Genomic DNA, 19625 nt, shown 5'->3' with positions numbered 1-19625 from the left:
TTATTAAGGAGCTGAATTTGTCAACCACACACCATTTCTTTGCAAATCATTGGTTCTAAACAAGTTTCAGAACTCATCCAGGTCTCTGTCATAATCTGTTCTGTACTTGCAACTGAAAGAAATGACATAATTAATTCGTAGTTTGGTGCAATTAATTGTAAATAAACATATCATCAACATATTGAACCCAAAGTTTTGAATTCTTTACTGGTTATGGATATGATGATGATGATGATGATGAAAGCAGCATGTACTTGTTTGACATAAAGTACAAAGACGGAAATATATTATGTCTAAAATTTTCAATGTCAACAGCATGTTTTCAAACCTATTGTGGGCATGCATTTTCTGCTTTAGAACCAATCGCTCGGCTTTTTTGACCTAAATACCAGAGCTCCAACGGCCAATCCACAGCCTTTAAACTATTTATTTAACAAACCTTTCGGTTCATTTATTTTTTTAGTTGCTGAAGACAGGGATTTGAATTTGGAAAACACAACTAATGGTAACTTTACATGTTCAAAGTATTCATGATTCCAATAAATCTGATTCATTTCCGTTTCTTATTATATTGTCAAAGTGTTAGTTGGCCGCTGTCCACCCTCCTGCCTGTTAAAATCTATGCCTGGAATCCATTGTTTATACAGCTTTGGGTTCATTAATGACCCTCGTCAGAATCAAATTTTAAGGCTAATTATATTATTTACACTTACTAAATAAAACTGTATGTACATTCATTATTTTTGACACACTGATTCATATTAGAGATTTGCGGTTAATTTATTCTAATTCGAACCAAAATAATTAAGTCGGACCCAAAATCGAGAGTCAAGAATTTGAAATTTAAATTTAAACTCGGACTGGGTATGTTTTCCTGTTGATTCATTCAATCAAACGGTTGTGCTAATTAATTTTAATTCTCTGGAAATGATTTCCCCCCCCCCCCCCTCGTATTGTTCAGGACCAATTGTGTTGTAAAAAATGTCAACAAAGGAAACTCGATTAGGTGATTAAATTCTCAACCACATTGCCAAAACTAGAAGTGTTTGAAATGAAACGAACATCAAATCAAGGTACCTGTCGACTACCAACTCCAACATCAATTTTCAAAACCTTGGTCTGAATATTACACTCTAGGACGTAAGAGATTAGGTTATAGTTTTGGTCAAGACGTCATTTTTGTTTTCTCCCCCATTTCCCTCATACTTTGATTATGACCTTTGCCTACTTTGCATGGCATTAAAAACACTCGAGGCAAATCAGTACTTTCCAATTCTGGTTCTAATTAAGTGCCGACTAGGTTGATAGAGTGGTCACCACCCACAAACTTCAATTTTTCTTTCTGGGGAAAATCAAGTTTTTTTTCCAGGAAAATAAAACCTACTCACTACTATTCTCTCTTCCCCCCCCCCTCCCCTCACAAGAGTAGAAAAAGAATTCACATTTTGATTCATGGGTACTTTTGGATCCTCTACTCTGTTGCCTAGCTGACCTAATTCAGGGTCTGGCTTTTCAGATTTCAAATCGAAAAAAATAATTTTCTGGATATTAATTTTTAAAGTGGTGCAGGTGATGAACTTTGTTTTTAATAATGGAAGAAGATGGCCCCTACGTAACACCATGGTTTAGAGCAAAGAACATTAAATGCGGATCAGCTCCAATGAAAGCCTTATTAATTTATTTTGATTTAATTATTTAACATAGGAATGAACCTCACCTCACGCAATGGTCAGAAGATGTGGCCTCCCATGGCAGCCAAATTTAAACCAACAATTATTTGTAAAATGGAATTTGTATTATGATAAAATGTTGGGACATGCTAAACGACATTATTTGCATAAACAAGAATAATCTTTAATGTAATGATGTAATCCGTTTACCTTTCTCTCTCTTATCAAATTATTGACTATAAGGAAATTTCCATTTAATAGATTGAAGAAACCCTTCAACTCTTACATTTTTCTAAATTAAATAAATCTCCATGTGGTTGTTAACCTCAAATAATCCTTTATTTCAAGAGGGAAAAACATTTTTAATTTTTATGGAAAATAAAATAAATAATATGCTTTTGAAAATGGTCAATAAAACTAACATAAAAAAATTTAAAGATTGTTTATATTTTAATGAAGGACAAGACACTATTATTGCCCATCAGAGTGATAGTGCAGGTAGCGAAGCTTGGGTAATCTTGAAAAAGGATCAGTCAAAAGCAAATCAGAGGCCATCTGATTCTGATCTAAAACCCTAAAACATCATCACTTTTTGGATTCTTCTTTTTGAAAATGCAAGTGGGGATAGGGTTGAATCATTTATAGGAAATAACTAAAGATTGAAACAAGAGAGAAAAATAATCTGCAAATTGATTTGAATATTCAAATCCAAGAAACAATACATCAACAAAGAAAGAAAACGTATTATATTTTGACAATTAAAAAAATAAAAATAAAAGACACCGAGTATGGATCCAGAATGCATGAAAAGTTGTAGATTTATTTATATTAATTAAGACAAGAACTGAAGAACCCCACCACAGCAGTTCATGTTCATGTTCATGTGCTGGGTTGAGAACAGTGAATATAATAATGTCTATCCCAACATTATCCTACCTGGCAGCCATGCCACATGCCTTCTTTCTCATTACCCTTTTTATCTAACTACTGCTCCCTATGTGATTTTTGGGGGACAAACTGGCCGCCCTACGTTTTGTTTGGTAATTTGGAGTTCGGGTTTAATCCAATTAATTCATATTATGAGTTAAGCGATTCAAATTCTACCATCAACATCACTAGGTATCCCGTGATGACACCCAGATCGGCGAATCTTTCCTTACCATCTTCTTAGACATTCCACGATATGGGCAAAGTATGTCTTGTTCTTTTTACAAAATGCCAACATTTGCAGTATTTAAAAACATTATCTGGACAAAGAATGGTATAAAATCCCCTTGCTGGGCTCTCTGGAATGAAAAGGAATCAGTTTCCGGGAAAATTTCCCCGGTCATCGGATTTTTATTCCCGATTTTCAACAACGTAATCATCATCAGGTCGTTGGTGATGTTAAAAGCTTGGAAACAAAGACATTGAAATCGTTCATGGCTTGATGTTACGGATCATGACAATTATAGGAGAGACGGGGCAAAAACCAGAATAATGAAGACAGTTCAAATTCAGCCCCACCCAAACAAAACGGAAAACCAGAAGGATAAACATGATGTATGCAAAGGAAAAGATAACATTTGAAAACTGATCTTCCATTGATATACACGAGTTATGTACATTGTTACATTTGTGATCAATGAAACTTCAAACATAATCTCTCAACCTCTGATGAGCTTTTTGCTCATCAGGGTATGGCCTCAACTCTTCAAGTACATAAAATTAGTTAACAAGAAAAAAAGAAAAATTTACTTCTTCCAAGCAAAACCTAACCTCTTGGTCTTAGACAAATGTATCACAAAAACTCCCATCCATCCGCTTCTGAACAGCTCGGACTGCGGCTACCCTAGCAGCAGTTGCCGCCCTATTTGCAGCCAGAACCACCTTGTTCACTTGTTCATCCACCCGTCGAAGCTTAATAGCGTTTCCTGCTGTTTTCCTAGCAGCCTGCAGAGATCCAGAAAATAAGTAAGGTTAATGTTGACACGAACAATTGCTTATCATGGTCAACTCAATAACAAGGTAAATACCTGAACTGCTCGAAGGATTGAATCCGTAAGTGGGGGCAGAGGGGTTCTCAGGGTGCCGGAATCCCATTCACCACACTTCGTATCGCCACTTCGGAAAGTATACATGCCATACCCTTGCTTTCGACCTTCATGCCACGATCCCTCGTAACAGTGACCGTTAGCAAAGTGGTAAACACCAAATCCATGAATTTTATCTCCAAAATATTCTCCACAATACTTATCTCCATTCCTGCAACACCATCATCACATTTATGAAGATCATGGTTCCCTTAATAGAATACATATGGTTTACCTAAACCCAGAAAAACAAACCAAAACTCTCCTGATAAAGAAACAAAATCATTATGAATATAAAGGAAAATGATCTGTAAAAAAAATAATTCTCAGGGAAATTTTAAGCAATCATAAAAGGAAATTAATTCACTCTCGGCCTTTTAATCATTGAAATCCAAAAGACAGATAAGATCCACAACTGATCATTAGGTCAGCATCAACCATGTTCCTGGGTGAAGACTTAAATGAAAACCATTTCTTCTTTCTTGATTAATAAAAATACAATTGAATTTTGGAAAGTTGTTACTAAAAAGTAAAATGAATATACCCAAACTCATCATAATTCCGAAACTATAAATTAGAAAAGGTAAAACTTTATTAAATGAAGGAAGAAAACAGCTGCAAAATATTCAACATAAAGGTATTGGAGTTCATGCAAAGTTTTACCTTTTTATGATCAGTATTATCAGGGGTCATACTGACATCAATAATTGCAAGCAACAGAGAAATAACACAAGAACTCCATAATCTCAGCAAACATTCAATACATCTACATTTAAAATCAATCAGGAATATTTACATGGTAAAATAATAAGATGAGTTTATTTTCATACCTGAAATGATAGTATCCAAATCCATGTTTAACCCCGGACTTGAATTCCCCAACATAGCAACTCCCATCAGCACAAGTTTGAACACCCACACCATGACTCTGCCCATTACACCATTCACCAGAATAAGAATCCCATGTATAAAATCTATAAATCCCAAATCCATGCCTCAATCCTTGTCTATATTGCCCTCTGTATCTACTCCCTCTGCTCCAGCTCTCCACTCCATACCCATCGTATCTCCCGTCCACCCAATCCCCTTCATACCTCCCATTTACGCAGTAATTATAAACCCCACTTCCATTACATTTTCCTTTATGAAGTTCACCTTCGTAAAAGTCCCCATTGCTGTAAAACTCCACCCCTTCTCTTTCAACCAGCTCAAGTCTTTCTTTTTCTTTGTTGTTGTTGTTGTTGGTGGTGGTGGTTTTGTTGTAATGGGTTTCCCCAATGAACCACTGGACAGGCTTCGAATTGGGTTTCGGAAAGTGGAGTTTTTCTTTGAAACAAACAATGCCTTGGTTGATTAAACCTTTGTTCTTCGAAGCAAAGAAGAGGGTAATGGCCACGAAGATCAGTGCTAATAAGAGGCGTTCCGACGTGGGAATCTCCTCTCTTTTGAGATAAAAGCAACAGAAATAGATGTAAGAGAAAAAAGACATCGAGGCCAAGGCGAAAACCGGGTTGAATCGGACCGGCATGATCCTATGTGTCATCGAACATGACTTCTTCGGAGGCGGTTTCTTTCTTTTCTCGTCGTTCAGTAACGACTCTCGTTGTTGGTGGTCGTCTTTGTCTTCTTGGTCCTTGATAAAGTCACCCTCGCTGATGGATGACATACTGTGGATGGACGACCGTACGGTCTGCGATGAACGGAGCAATGAAGACGTCGTTCGTGTTAACTTCGCCTGGCTCTTTTGGCCCTCCATTGCTTCCCCTTCGTTTTCTTTTCTTGTTCCTTCTCCTTGAAAAGAGAAATGTAATGGCAACCGGTCCGATTTAACTAACTTTCACTATCACCGATCTTTCCTATACCGTGAGATTCTTATCACAACAGTTGTTCTGGGAGCGGCCGGCGACATATAGGCGGCGCACGTTAAACCAGCACCTTTTTGTGTGAAACCGCGCACTATAGCACCATCAAAAGAAAAGACTTTATTTTCCTTCTATCTTTTTTTGGTTTGGAAGAAATGAAAAATAGTGAATCTGGAGAATTGGACCGGGCATTTCGATAAATATTTATGGTTTTAATAGAGGAAAGGGTTGATTTCAATCTCCACCATTGGATGAACATCCGTTGGCTGATATGATTAGTTAGTTAATAACCGTTGGATTGAACTGGAGAAGCCCCGATCTTGACGGGAAGATATGGTCCTGGGAATTGGGATCTAGATTCGGTCTTCTTTACGCTTTTACTGTGGCAGCCAGCACCGCACGTGCCATCCCTGTTCTGTTTTACATTTTTTGGGAAACGCTTCCGTGTATCACGTCCTAGTAAATTAAATGACTCGCTACTTCCATCACCGTTGATCGTTTTGGCTTTCTTGGTCAGTTAAGTTTGCATTCGAACTTTCTTAATTTTTAACTGATCAGCTTAAGTTTGCATTAGAACTTTCTTAATGTTTAACTGATCAGCTCCCCTGCAAACTTCATTTAAAACTCAATAAACAAAACTTCATAATTAAATTAAGGGTAAAGTATAGGAATGGTCACTAAATTTTTAAAGTTTTCATTTAGGTCCCTCAACTTTTAAAACTTGTAATACAATCCTCCAACATTTAGTCCGTTTACAATATGGTCCCCGACGTTACACTGTCGTTCGCACATTTGCAATATGGTCATTGAACATTTCAGACACTTGCATTTAGGTCCCCCAACTTTTAAAATTTGTAACACAATCCTCAATTTCATTCTAAACCCCAAATTCCTTTTCGATCTCGAATTTCTTTTTTCGCTTTTCTCTTCTCATTTCCAACGTAACTTTTCAGTTGGGGATGCATGAGAGATTCTAATCTAACTTTGAATTATGTGGAGCTGTTGACTTGAATAAGGGTACATTGAGAGAAGACCGACCAAGGGACTATTGGGACCATCAACGATTCAAGGTGTAATGTTAGATACAAGTCATCTTAAGTGATGCATAGATGTTCAATGAAATTGCTTGTGAGAAAAAATGGGGTTAGAAATACAGAGTTGACAAATACTACTAAGATGAACTAAGTATCTGTTGAAAACATTTTGATGTTTCGATATAACAAATAAAGTGTAAATGAATTTTAAGATTTTATATTCGATTTCAAAAATAATATTCGATTAAAATAATCGAATATAAAAAATATTACTCCAAGTTTCTAAATGTCAATTTTACTCCTTACTTAAGTGTAAAATTGTGTTTCAATCTTAAAATATTTTTGAAACAATTTTTACAAAGTATTTCGAACCTTAATCGAGCCAAAAATGAATTTTAAGTAGGGGTGTACCGATACACTCTTCGGATGTGTTGATACCTTTGAATTTCGAATGTAATAAGGGTACCGATACATAGCCGAATGTAACGATACCCCTCATGTTATAATTGGCTCTAAGAAACATCGAATGCAATTAGTGTACCGATACCCCTGGGAGGTACCAATACACTTGGTCAAATAACGGTCGAAATATTTGAATTTTACACTAGGTGTACCGATACCCCTACGCTCCCAACATAATTTTTAAATGAAAAACATACAACAATGGCTTTATTGACTTCACCAATGATCCCCAACATTCAGAATTGATCTAAGGTGTATTTAAACAAGTTCTGAAGCCATTGATCAATAAGAATTGAGAAAGAATCAAGAGAGAAAGTATAAAACATCAAGTTTGTGCAATTCAAGCCTATTTTCATTCAATATTCATTTTGCTTTCAAGAACACACTTTGTGCTCAATTGTATTCACATTTTAGTGTTCTTTTCTTGTTATAGAATTGGACAAACAATCTACCTTGTGAGGTTTTTTCTGTAAGTTTGAGAAATTTGTAATTTTCTATTTGGGAGAGAGTGTTCTCAAGAATTTGGGGTATAATTCTTGAGGGATTTGTAAGGTTACTCTTTGTCCTCAAAAGAAAGACAAATTAGTGAAATTGTGGAAAATCCTTAGTGTGGATAGCTAAAGTAGTGGACGTAGGCTTTGGTTGAGAAAGTCGAACCACTCTAAATCACTATGAAAATATTTTCAATTTTCTGCAAAAGCTTCCACCGACGTTTTAATTACCAATTCACCCCCTTTTGGCCGATTCATCCGATCGATTAACTCAACAATTAGTATCAAAGCTACAATCATTTGAAGGTTTTACCACCTCTTGAGTAGATTTGGAAAGAGTTAAATCGAGAAAGATGACTTCCACTTCTGGTTCATTCTCTATGGAAGACTCCAAACCTATCGACGTACCTCCTTACTTCAATGGAATAGACTATCATCATTGGAAGAAATTAATGACGGTATTTATCCAAGCCAATGATCCGGGTGCATGGATAATAATCAAGAAAGGATATTCTTCTCCTACTAAGAAGGCAAAGAAGTGGAGTGATCAAGAACGAAAGAAAGCTCAACAAAACGCTAAGGCTATGCACATGTTGCGTTGTGCGACTAATGTAGATATCTATAAAGAAGTTTCTTCTTTTCAAATGCCAGGAAGCTGTGGGAAGAAATTTATAGAGACAAGAAAGAAGAATCAACAGAAGTGTTGTCTCTATTAGCTCTAAAAGAGCCCAAGGTATCTTCAAACTCAAATAGATTAAATTCATATTCTTATAACGAGTTACAAGATGCTTACGATAAATTATTTTCAGAGTTTGAGACCATGAACTCCTCATATAGAAAATTGATTTCTAAATTTATAGCTAAAAATGATCTTCTTTTGAAAGCTAAAGTAGATTTTGAAAATCAAAATGAAATGTTGAAAAATGAGTTAGAGCTTTCAAAAATGAAAACTAAAAACTTTGAAAAAGAAATTTTCGAATTAAATGATCTTCTTCTAAAAACTAAAATAGATTTTGAGTATTAAAATGAAATATTGAAGAAGGATTTAGAACTTTCAAAAATGAAATTTGAAAGTATTGAAAAAGAAAATTTCGATTTAAAAGTTAAGCTTGAATGCTTAACAAAAGAAAAAGAAATCATCTTAAATAATTTATCTAGTTCCATAATGACAAAATGTTCACATTGTCATTATCATGGTCACAAGGAACATACTTGTCCTTTAAAGAAAGGAAAATATTTTAAAATCATACAAGTATGGATTCCCAAGGGAACAAGGGGCATTGAAACTAAAGTTAAGGATCCAAAGCAATTTGGATACTAAAATCTACTTAAATGTCTCTTGTAGGTGTGTGGGAGCAATGGTGATTAAAGTGGAGATATTCAAATGCTCTAGCTACACTTGAAAAAGGAATGAGTAACCTTTAAACTTAATGTTATTATTATTTGGTTGCTCATTTAGTATATGCATGCATGAGCTTTTGATTTTAAATAATTATGTTTTATTTTTAAACTCATGTATGATGAAAAATACCTTATGATGAACATTTTTTTTAATTTAGTTCATCATAATAAATTTTGGTCAAAATTATTTTTAAATGTAAATGATATCTCTTAAACAATTTATATCAATTTACCAAATAATTTGATTTTACAAATTTTTTACCTTTAATTTGTAACGTTTATGCAAGTAATTCAAGTTATAAATTATATCTCTCTAAAAATTGATATCAAATTTTTTTAATGCATAACATTTTTGTAAAACTTTATGCATATGCTCTTAATCTCAATAATCGGCATTGCATACTGCTAAGTATAAGTCAATTGTGTGATAAGGAATACAATGTCATGTTTAAATCAAATGGTTGTAAAGTTATTGACATTGCATCTAATCGGATTATGCTTATTGGTCATAGAATATGAAACATATACATGGTGTATTTAGATTCAATAAATATGACTAATTTATGCCTAGTTGCCAAGGATGAACATGATAGTTGGTTATGGCGTAGGAGACTAGATCACACAAACATGAGTGTTTTACAAAGACTAATTCAAGGAGATTTAGTAAGAGGGTTGCCAAAGTTAAAATTTGACAAAGATAAAATTTATGGTGCATGCTCAAAAGGAAAACAAAAGAATGTTTCCTTTAAATCCATTAATAATGTATCCACTAGTAGAGTATTACAATTGATCCATATAGATCTTTTTGGGCCAATTAGGAATACTAGTTTAGGTGGAAAACAATATTGTTTTGTATTGGTATATGACTATTCTAGATATACTTGGGTTCTATTCTTAAGTACTAAAGATGAAGCATTAGAAAATTTCATCACGTTTTAAAAAGTAATCTAAAACAAAAAAGGTTATTCCATTTCTAGTGTTAGAAGTGATCATGGTGCTGAATTTGAAAAATCTTAGATTTACTGAGTTTTGTAATTGTAATGGAATTAGCCATAATTTTTCAGCACCTAGAATCCCTGAACAAAATGGAGTTGTTGAGAGGAAAAATCAAACTTTAGAAGAAATGGCTAGAACCATGCTTTGTGAAAACAATTTGCCAAAATATTTTTGGGCGGAAGCCACAAATACCGCTTGTTATGTTATTAACCGAGTAATGATTAGGCTAAATTTAAAGAAAACTCTATATGAAATTTCAAAAATAAAAAGCCTAACATTAGTTATTTTCATCATTTTGGATGTAAATGTTTTGTTTTAAATAACGGTAAAGATAATCTTGGCAAATTTGATGCTAAAAGATGAAGGAATTTTTCTAGGTTATTCCTTAAATTCTAAAGCTTATCGAGTATTTAATAAAAGAACTTTAGTGGTAGAAGAGTCTATTCATGTTGTTTTCGATGATAATCCCCTTCTGAGGAAGGATTCTTGTGTTGATAATGACGTAGGTATTGTAAATGTACATGATGTTGGAGAACCATCATCAAAGAAAGAAGTTAAGGATGAGGAAACTCAAGATGCCTTCAAGAATCTGACCATTGAAGAAAGGGAAATCTCATACCCAAGAGAATTCAACTATGTCAAGGATGGTGAGATTTTAGGTGTCCATCCAAAGGGGTAACTACTCGATCTTCTCTTAGGAACGTATGTAATTATGTTGCATTTATCTTATGCATAGAGCCTAAGAATATTCAAGAAGCATTAAATGATAAAAATTGGATTATGGCTATGCAAGAAGAGCTAAATCAATTTGAGAGAAGTAAAGTATGAACATTTGTTGAAAGGCCTAGTGATAAATCTACTATAGGTACTAAATGGGTGTTTAGTAACAAATTAGATGAAAGTGGTAATATAGTGAAGAACAAGGCTAGACTTGTTGCTCAAGGCTATACTCAAGAAGAAGGTATAAATTATGATAAAACATATGCTCCTGTAGCTAGGATGGAAGCAATTAGAATGTTATTAGCATTTGCATGTTTCAATGAATTTAAACTGTATCAAATGGATGTTAAAAGTGCATTTTTAAATGGTTTTATAAAAGAAGAAGTGTATGTGGAACAACCTCCTGTTTTGAAGATTTTAAATTTCCAAATCATGTTTTTAAGTTGACAAAAGATTTATATAGTTTAAAACAAACTCCTAGAGCTTGGTATGAAAGATTGTCAAACTTTTTAATTGAAAAAGGTTTTTCAAAAGAGAAGATTGACACTACATTGTTTTTGAAACGAAAAGGTAAAGATTTATTAGTAGTTTAAATTTATGTTGATGATATAATATTTGGTTCTACTAATGATGTTCTTTGCCAAGAATTTTCTAAGCTAATGCAGAGTGAATTTGAGATGAGCATGATGGGGGAGCTTTCATTTTTCTTGGGGCTCCAAATCAAGCAAAGAAAAGATGGCATCTTCATCAATCAAGCAAAATACGTCAAGGATATGCTCAAGAAGTTCGGCTTGGAAAATGTCAACCCCAAGCCACTCCAATGAGCTCATCTACAAAGCTTGACAAAGATGAAGAAGGTAAATGTGTAGATGTTAAATTTTATAGGTCTATGATTGGCTCTTTGCTTTATCTAACCGCAAGTAGACCAGACATTATGTTTAGTGTTTGCTTATGTGCTAGATTTTAATCATGCCCTAAGGAATCACATCTAAAAGCCATTAAGAGAATCTTTAGATACCTTAAGGACACTCATAGTTTAGGACTTTGGTATCCTAGAGACTCTAGCTTTAGCTTGCATGCCTTCTCAGATGCAGATTATGGAGGATGCAAAATAGATAGGAAAAGCACTTTCGGTACTTGTCAATTCCTAGTAAATATGTTGATTTCTTAGTTTTCAAAGAAACAAAATAGTGTTGCATTATTTACCACTGAAGCGTAATATATTTCAGCCGGTAGTTGTTGCGCACAAGTTTTATGGATGAAACAACAACTTTTAGACTATGGAATTGAAGTTGGTACTATTCCTATCAAGTGTGATAATACTAGTGCTATTTGTCTCACTAAAAATCCCATCCAACACTATAGAACTAAACACATTAAGATTAGACATCATTTCATTAAAGATCATGTCACTAAGGGAGATGTAGTTCTAGAATTTGTTGATACTTTGCATCAAATAGCTGATATTTTTACAAAGCCTTTAGATAAAGAAAGATTTTGGACACTTAGGAGAGAATTAGGTTTAATTGATCTACATTGATTTAGAGTTTAAAATGATTTTAGCACTTTTAATTAGCAAATGAAAAATGCTTATAAAAATAGCATTTTTAATGCATTCTATGCTAATAGTTAGGGGGAGTTTATGATCTTTGATGAAAATTAATAAAATGTTCAAATAAAATTTTAAAGGTAGATTTTATTGATTAAACATAGTTAATTTTTGAAATATGAGTTGCCAATACCACTAGAACTGATTAATTTAGCATTCTAAGTGCTTAAAAACAGATTTTGACATTTTTGTGCACAATATCGATACCCCCTTGTTATGTATCGATACACCTTGAATGTGTACCGATACCCTCGAGGGGTACCTAACCCCCTGTCGGGTTTAGGCTTTAAATACCTAAAAATTACATTTAGCCAAAACCCACAAAACCCTAAAACACTCTATCGGTCGCCTCTCTTCTCACTCAAACTCTCCATTTATTCATTTTCAACGAAATCAAGTGGGAATTCACTCGTTTTTAAACTTCTAATCTTGCTAACATCATTAAAATCGTGCAAACAACAACAAATTCCACTCAATATTCTATTATTCAAGGTATCCTTATCTCATTCCGATTTAAACCATGTCTCATTCAAACGACCTAGGACTTCATCTAGTCGGTCAAACCAAACCTCCTATTCCACCTCCTAATCCAAACCCAAATGAACCCGAAATGACTATCCGAAATTCTTGTTTTAACGAACCTGGCCGTTGGGAAAATCTCTACACTAGGTTTGTTGTCCAATTCAAGTCATATAACATTCGGGAAGAACGTATCCCTTCTATTCAAGTTATGATTGATATAAAATTTAGATATCTTCCTACCCTCCAATATTGGAAACTTGATAAACTTCATCTTAAACCTGTCGTTTATCACCAACTCATCCGCATTTTCTATTCCAATGCGGTTTGTGTCCAAAACGAATCTCAAACTGCCACTGTCAGTATTCAGTCTTAGGCCAATACATTCACATTGACTCTGAATCAATCGCTAAATCTTTTGGTCTAGATAAAGACGTTTTAGATAACGAGAGAGAAATTGTGGCTACTTGTAACACCCCCAACCCGTACCCGACCCGGATACAAGTCTGAGGTGTCACATTGACTTCTCAAAACATTTATTTTTACAAAATACCCAAGATTCAGTTTGATATTTCTAATAAAACCATTTACTTTCTATGATATAAAACATATGGTTTTACAAAACTGATCAGAGTGTATCTAATACAAATCTTTTAACTACATGCCAACTAGATTCTATATAGCAAAATACATGTTATTCATTTATGTTCTGATCTGACCTTCAGTAAGGAGAAACTAACCTGTCTTTTCTCCTCATAGCTTCTCTTCCTGCTTTCTTGAACCAACGTGTGAAACACGCACACGCTAAGTCATATTCCATATGTAAATTATTAAATGCATGTACATATCATGTAATACAACGTCATACTTGTATACATACTTTTTCATGTAACAATTACATACACACATGCATGCCATCATTTATAATCCTCATACTCTTATATGATTATCATTTTTATCTCTTATCTCTTGTTCATATGATCTTTTATTTTCATATTCTATATCTTATAACATGTTTTTACATCATCATATGAGTCATTGATATTCATTCATATATATATATATATATATATATATATATATATATATATTAACATATATTCATGTACATCACATAACAAATGCCATAACCCATAACACACATTCTTTCTTGTAACACATACACACATTCACATATATCCTCATATAAAACATGTAACACATTTCTCATTACAACTCACATTTTATTGTTATCCTTTTTGGTTAGCCGATGCACACTACTGAGAACTTAAGGTATGTGAGTACATAGAGGTTGTGCACAATGTTATAACCACAACTTGTATAAATCCCACTAGGGGCGCATAGAATTTGTCCCGTAGGACCACTATGTCCCAAAGGACCAGTGTGTCCCGAAGGACCACTATATCCCAAAGGACCACTATGTCCCGAAGGACCACTGTGTCCCGAAGGACCATTATGTCCCGAAGGACCACTATGTCCCGAAGGACCACGTAGACCCTCAACTCTTGGCATACCAACTATACCTATAGCTCTCTTTATTATAGAACATGGGCATTATTATTCATCTTTTTACATATTCACGTAGGCACATAGTTCACTTTCACATAACATATTTCTATGTAATTCACATTCACTTATCACATAACTTTTCACTTTTGCTTGTATTCTTTTTCATATAGCTCATAGTTATGATTCTTATCTCATAACACATGTTCACATATACATATTCTTGCTTTCACATGGTCATGTATCTCATGTTAATTAATCATTTATATTCATATACCACCTTCATATCACATGATCTTATTTCATATAAACTTATATTCATATCTATTATCATCACAAAATCCTACATCTTATTATCACATAAATCATGGCTATCAAATTTATCACACAATATACATTCATATAAATCATATATATACAGATGCAGTTAACTTCTAAATGCATATATGTATATCTATCTACTCATAAACATCCTATGCAACATGCTTGTATCTTTGTACACATGTAATCTAATATCAGAATTAGACTCATCGCAAGTCTAAATTCCCTAACATAACATATACTTACTATCATGTACTCACCTGATCACCAATAACACTACCAAGCTCTTTCTCTTTCTTGTGCATCTTACTCTGACAACCTATCCGAACTTTGCTTTCGATCGAATCTTAACTTGATAATCGTTCCAGAACTTGTTCGTGCTCGATATCTATATAATCGTACATTGATACATATCAGTATCCAATTAATATATTCTAATCTATCATTTCTTAGACCAAAAGAAATATCTATTTCAATTTCCCCTTGAAGTGAATCGATGCATTTTACAGTGCATCGATGCATTCTTTAACACGTGCATCGATGCACTATCCATTCATCGATACACAAATTACTTTTGATGTTTTCATTTTAAGGGGATGCATCGATGCACTCCTTTTGCATCGATGCACCAATTGCATTTGATGTTTCTTCTTTAAAGAGTGCATCGATACACATTGAATGTGCATCGATATACCTTGCCCATAATTTGCATTTTAAGCCCGAAAATCATCAATTCTTCTATTTTAAGCCCCTATTATGTCATTAAATTCAACTACCAGTACTTAAACCAACTTATATCCATGTAAACCATCTTTATCTTCCATATCTCATCATGATTCTTAAGATTTAAGAATCTTACTAAACTTTCAAATTTGTTATTAATCATTTATAACTTAATATATCTCTTATTCTTAGTGATGCCAAGTTAAATTCCTTCTCAAATTTCACTTATTAACTCTTTTCCAGAAATTCATCTAAAAAATCATTTTCTTTAATCTCTTCTATATCTTTCATCTTGTTGTTTTAGAACAAATTAAGCTTTCCTTAAGCTTAATTATCATATAATGATCATAACCCAACCTTAAAATCAATAATTAATCAACAAACAAAGAAACTCACCTTTGAGTCAAGCCTTCACGTATGAAGAAGGAAGAAGGAAGAAGGAAGAAGGAAGAAGAAAGAGAACTCTGGAACCTTTTCTCTCTTCCCACGCGATTTCCTTATCTTATAAGGAAAATAAAAATATTCCTTGTCAAATTACCCTTTTGCCCTTCAATTCATCTTATAATTACTAACAACTTTTATGATTTATTTCCAAATAAATCATTGAACTAATCCATGGTTCTACTCTAGTCACCAAATTCTGAAACTTTACAATTTGATCACTAACCCGGTATTGAGGATGTTACAAATCTCCCCTCCTTTAAAGAAAATTCGACCTCGAATTTTCACTTAACATATCAATAAGAACATATCTTCTAATATTCTCATGCTACTTCCTTTACTTAATTTTTCCTTCATTTATTTCTTCAATTGTCGACTTCCTTTATTTCTTCAATTGTCGATTTCCTTTATACATTTATCTACTGTCACTTATCATATACACATTAACCCATAACCTCAATCCATTTATGTCTTTTATCTCCTTTGATTCTGCATTTTCCTTTGACATTTCTAAAATCCATATAATGTCACTCATTATATAGACAGTAACATTCATTTTCATCACTCAACATCATAAATCCATCTATAACTACCTTATAATAACTAAATTCGTTTTCCATCATCATTTAACCAAGAACACGACCTTAAATCTTCTTTAAATATGATTCAACATACACTTTAAAGAATATTTTCACATCACCTTGCACATTTTCTTACTTCTATATCATGTCTATCTGATCAGAATACACAACTATATTCAGATTCACATCATAATTGATTGACTCAACTTTATCTTTTCCTCCAATCTTATAACTCTATTACTTTTACTCTGATATCTAGTCAATAACATATGTTCAATCTAGAGCACAAGCCCTAGTCAACCAACCATATACATCATTTCCAATCGAAATTATCTCAAAATTTATTTACTTAACTTGTCAATTTCACCTCTATTCTCATATATCCTGAAATTCTCGTTGTTCAACTCAACATTATGACTTTCTTTGTCTTATAAACTAATTATCGATATACACATTCTCAAACTCTTCTTATCAATCCTCAGCTTTACTCAAATATTCAACTGTATCCAGATCCATTTCATATTTGGTTATCATATCATGACAATATCTTACAATCTTATACTTCCAATACATTCCCATCACATATTCTTGTTAGCCAACACTAACTTTTTCCTTTTAAAATGCAATCTCTTATCATATACACACTTTTTCTTATGTACAACACTATTCTTTGTTTCAACTCATAAACTCTGGCTTTCTATATCTTATACTCTTGTCACTAAAACACTTATTCTTGAGCTCTTCTACCAATTCTCACTACATCATTTGATCTTTTAACGCTCTTATGGTGACACTTGTTCACCATATTCTATCTTATCCACATACTAACAAAACTAATCCATATAGCTTTTCCGATTCAAAACAATAAAGATCTCCTATCACTATTCTAATATGATTTCAACTTTCTAAAATCAATCTTTAATCTTATAAGACACCTTCTGAGGTTTCTGCTCTTCATCCTGCCTGGCCATAGCAGATGAATTGCTATCACCATCAGATTTGTCAGCTATCGATTTACTTTACTTTGACAATTTCTATAATCAATTCCTATTATATCATACAAATCTTATTCTATTAGCAAGACAACATACTCCTTACACTATCAGATCATAAATTTTCACTTTTAGTAGGCATGTACACATTTTTAAACCTCATTTGACTTCGGTTTAAGCCTAGAATCAGCTAAACCTTAGCTCTGATACCATTAAATGTAACACCCCTAACCCGTACCCGACCCGATACGAGTCTGAGGTGTCACATTGACTTCTCAAAACATTTACTTTTACAAAATACCCAAGATTCATTTTGATATTTCTAATAAAACCATTTACTTTCTATGATATAAAACATATTGTTTTACAAAACTGATCAGAGTGTATCTAATACAAATATTTTAACTACATGCCAACTAGATTCTATATAGCAAAATACATGTTATTCATTTATGTTCTGATCTGACCTTCAGTAAGGAGAAACTAACATGTCTTGCTCCTCATAGCTTATCTTCCTGCTTTCCTAAACCTACGTGTGAAACACTCACACGCTAAGTCATATTCCATATGTAAATTATTAAATGCATGTACATATCATGTAATACAACATCATACTTGTATACATACTTTTTTATATAACAATTACATACACACATGCATGTCATCATTTATATTTCCTCATACTCATATATGATTATCCTTTCTTGTTCATATGATCTCTTATTTTCATATTCTATATCTTATAACATGTTCTTACATCATCATATGAGTCAATGATATTCATATATATATATATATATTAACATATATTCATGTACATCACATAATAAATGCCATAACCCATAACACACATTATTTCTTGTAACACATACACACATTCACATATATCCTCATATAAAACATGTAACACATTTCTCATTACAACTCACATTTTATGTTATCCTTTTTGGTTAGCCCATGCACACTACTGAGAACTTATGGTATGTGAGTACATAGAGGTTGTGCATAATGCTGTCACTACAGCTCATATAAATCCCACTAGGGGCGCATAGAATTTGTCCCGTAGGACCACTATGTCCCAAAGACCACTGTGTCCCGAAGGACCACTATGTCCCAAAGGACCACTATGTCCCGAAGGACCACTGTGTCCCGAAGGACCATTATGTCCCGAATGACCACTATGTCCCGAAGGACCACGTAGACCCTCGATTCTTGGCATGACAACTATACCTATAGCTCTCTTATTATATAACATGGGCATTATTATTCATCTTTTTACATATTCACGTAGGCACATAGTTCACTTTCACATAACATATTTCCATGTAATTCATATTCACTTATCACATAACTTTTCACTTTTACTTGTATTCTTTTTCACATAGCTCATAATTATGATTCTTATCTCATAACACATGTTCACATATACATATTCTTGCTTTCACATGGTCATGTATCTCATGTTAATTAATCATTTATATTCATATCTCTTATTTCATATAATCTTATATTCATATCTATTATCATCACAAAATCCTACATCTTATTATCACATAAATCATGGCTATCAAATTTATCACACAATATACATTCATATAAATCATATATATATAGATGCAGTTAACTTCTAAATGCATATATGTATATCCATCTACTCATAAACATCCTGTGCAACATGCTTGTATCTTTGTACTCATGTAATCTAATATCGGAATTAGACTCATCGCAAGTCTAAATTCCATAACATAACATATACTTACTATCATGTACTCACCTGATCACTAATAACACTACCAAGCTCTTTCTCTTTCTTGCGCATCTTACTCTGATGACCTATCCGAACTTTCCTTTCGATCGAATTTAACTTGATAATCGTTCTGGAACTTGTTCGTGCTTGATATCTATATAATCATACATTGATACATATCAATATCCAATTGATATATTCTAATATATCATTTCTTAGACCAAAACAAATGTCTATTTCAATTTCCCCTTGAAGTGCTTCGATGCATTCTATAGAGCATCGATGCATTCTTTAACATGTGCATTGATGCACTACACATGCATCGATACAAAATTACTTTCGATGTTTTCATTTTAAGGGGATGCATCGATGCACTCCTTATACATCGATGCACCAATTGCATTCAATGTTTCTTCTTTAAAGAGTGCATCGATGCACATTCACATTGAATGTGCATCGATATACCTTGCCCAGAATT

The 19625-nt window shown here is 33.4% G+C and overlaps 1 protein-coding gene across 1 annotated transcript; it reads right to left on the bottom strand.

Annotated features, from left to right (window-relative positions):
• Window positions 1–3234: 3234 nt before the first annotated feature.
• On the bottom strand, window positions 3235–17698 carry LOC120129856 (radial spoke head 10 homolog B-like). Its single transcript, XM_039147258.1, has 4 exons — window positions 17683–17698; window positions 4573–5530; window positions 3686–3914; window positions 3235–3602 (listed from the first exon to the last, which is right to left on the bottom strand). The coding sequence occupies exons 2-4, from the start codon at window positions 5496–5498 to the stop codon at window positions 3438–3440; spliced, it is 1320 nt and encodes a 439-aa protein (XP_039003189.1). The 5' UTR covers window positions 5499–5530; window positions 17683–17698; the 3' UTR covers window positions 3235–3437.
• Window positions 17699–19625: the final 1927 nt, after the last annotated feature.

This window comes from Hibiscus syriacus, unplaced genomic scaffold (genome assembly GCF_006381635.1).
Source record: "Hibiscus syriacus cultivar Baekdansim isolate YM2019G1 unplaced genomic scaffold, ASM638163v2 tig00110505_pilon, whole genome shotgun sequence".
NCBI lineage: Eukaryota > Viridiplantae > Streptophyta > Magnoliopsida > Malvales > Malvaceae > Hibiscus > Hibiscus syriacus.
This window is presented reverse-complemented; position numbering and strand designations above follow the sequence as displayed.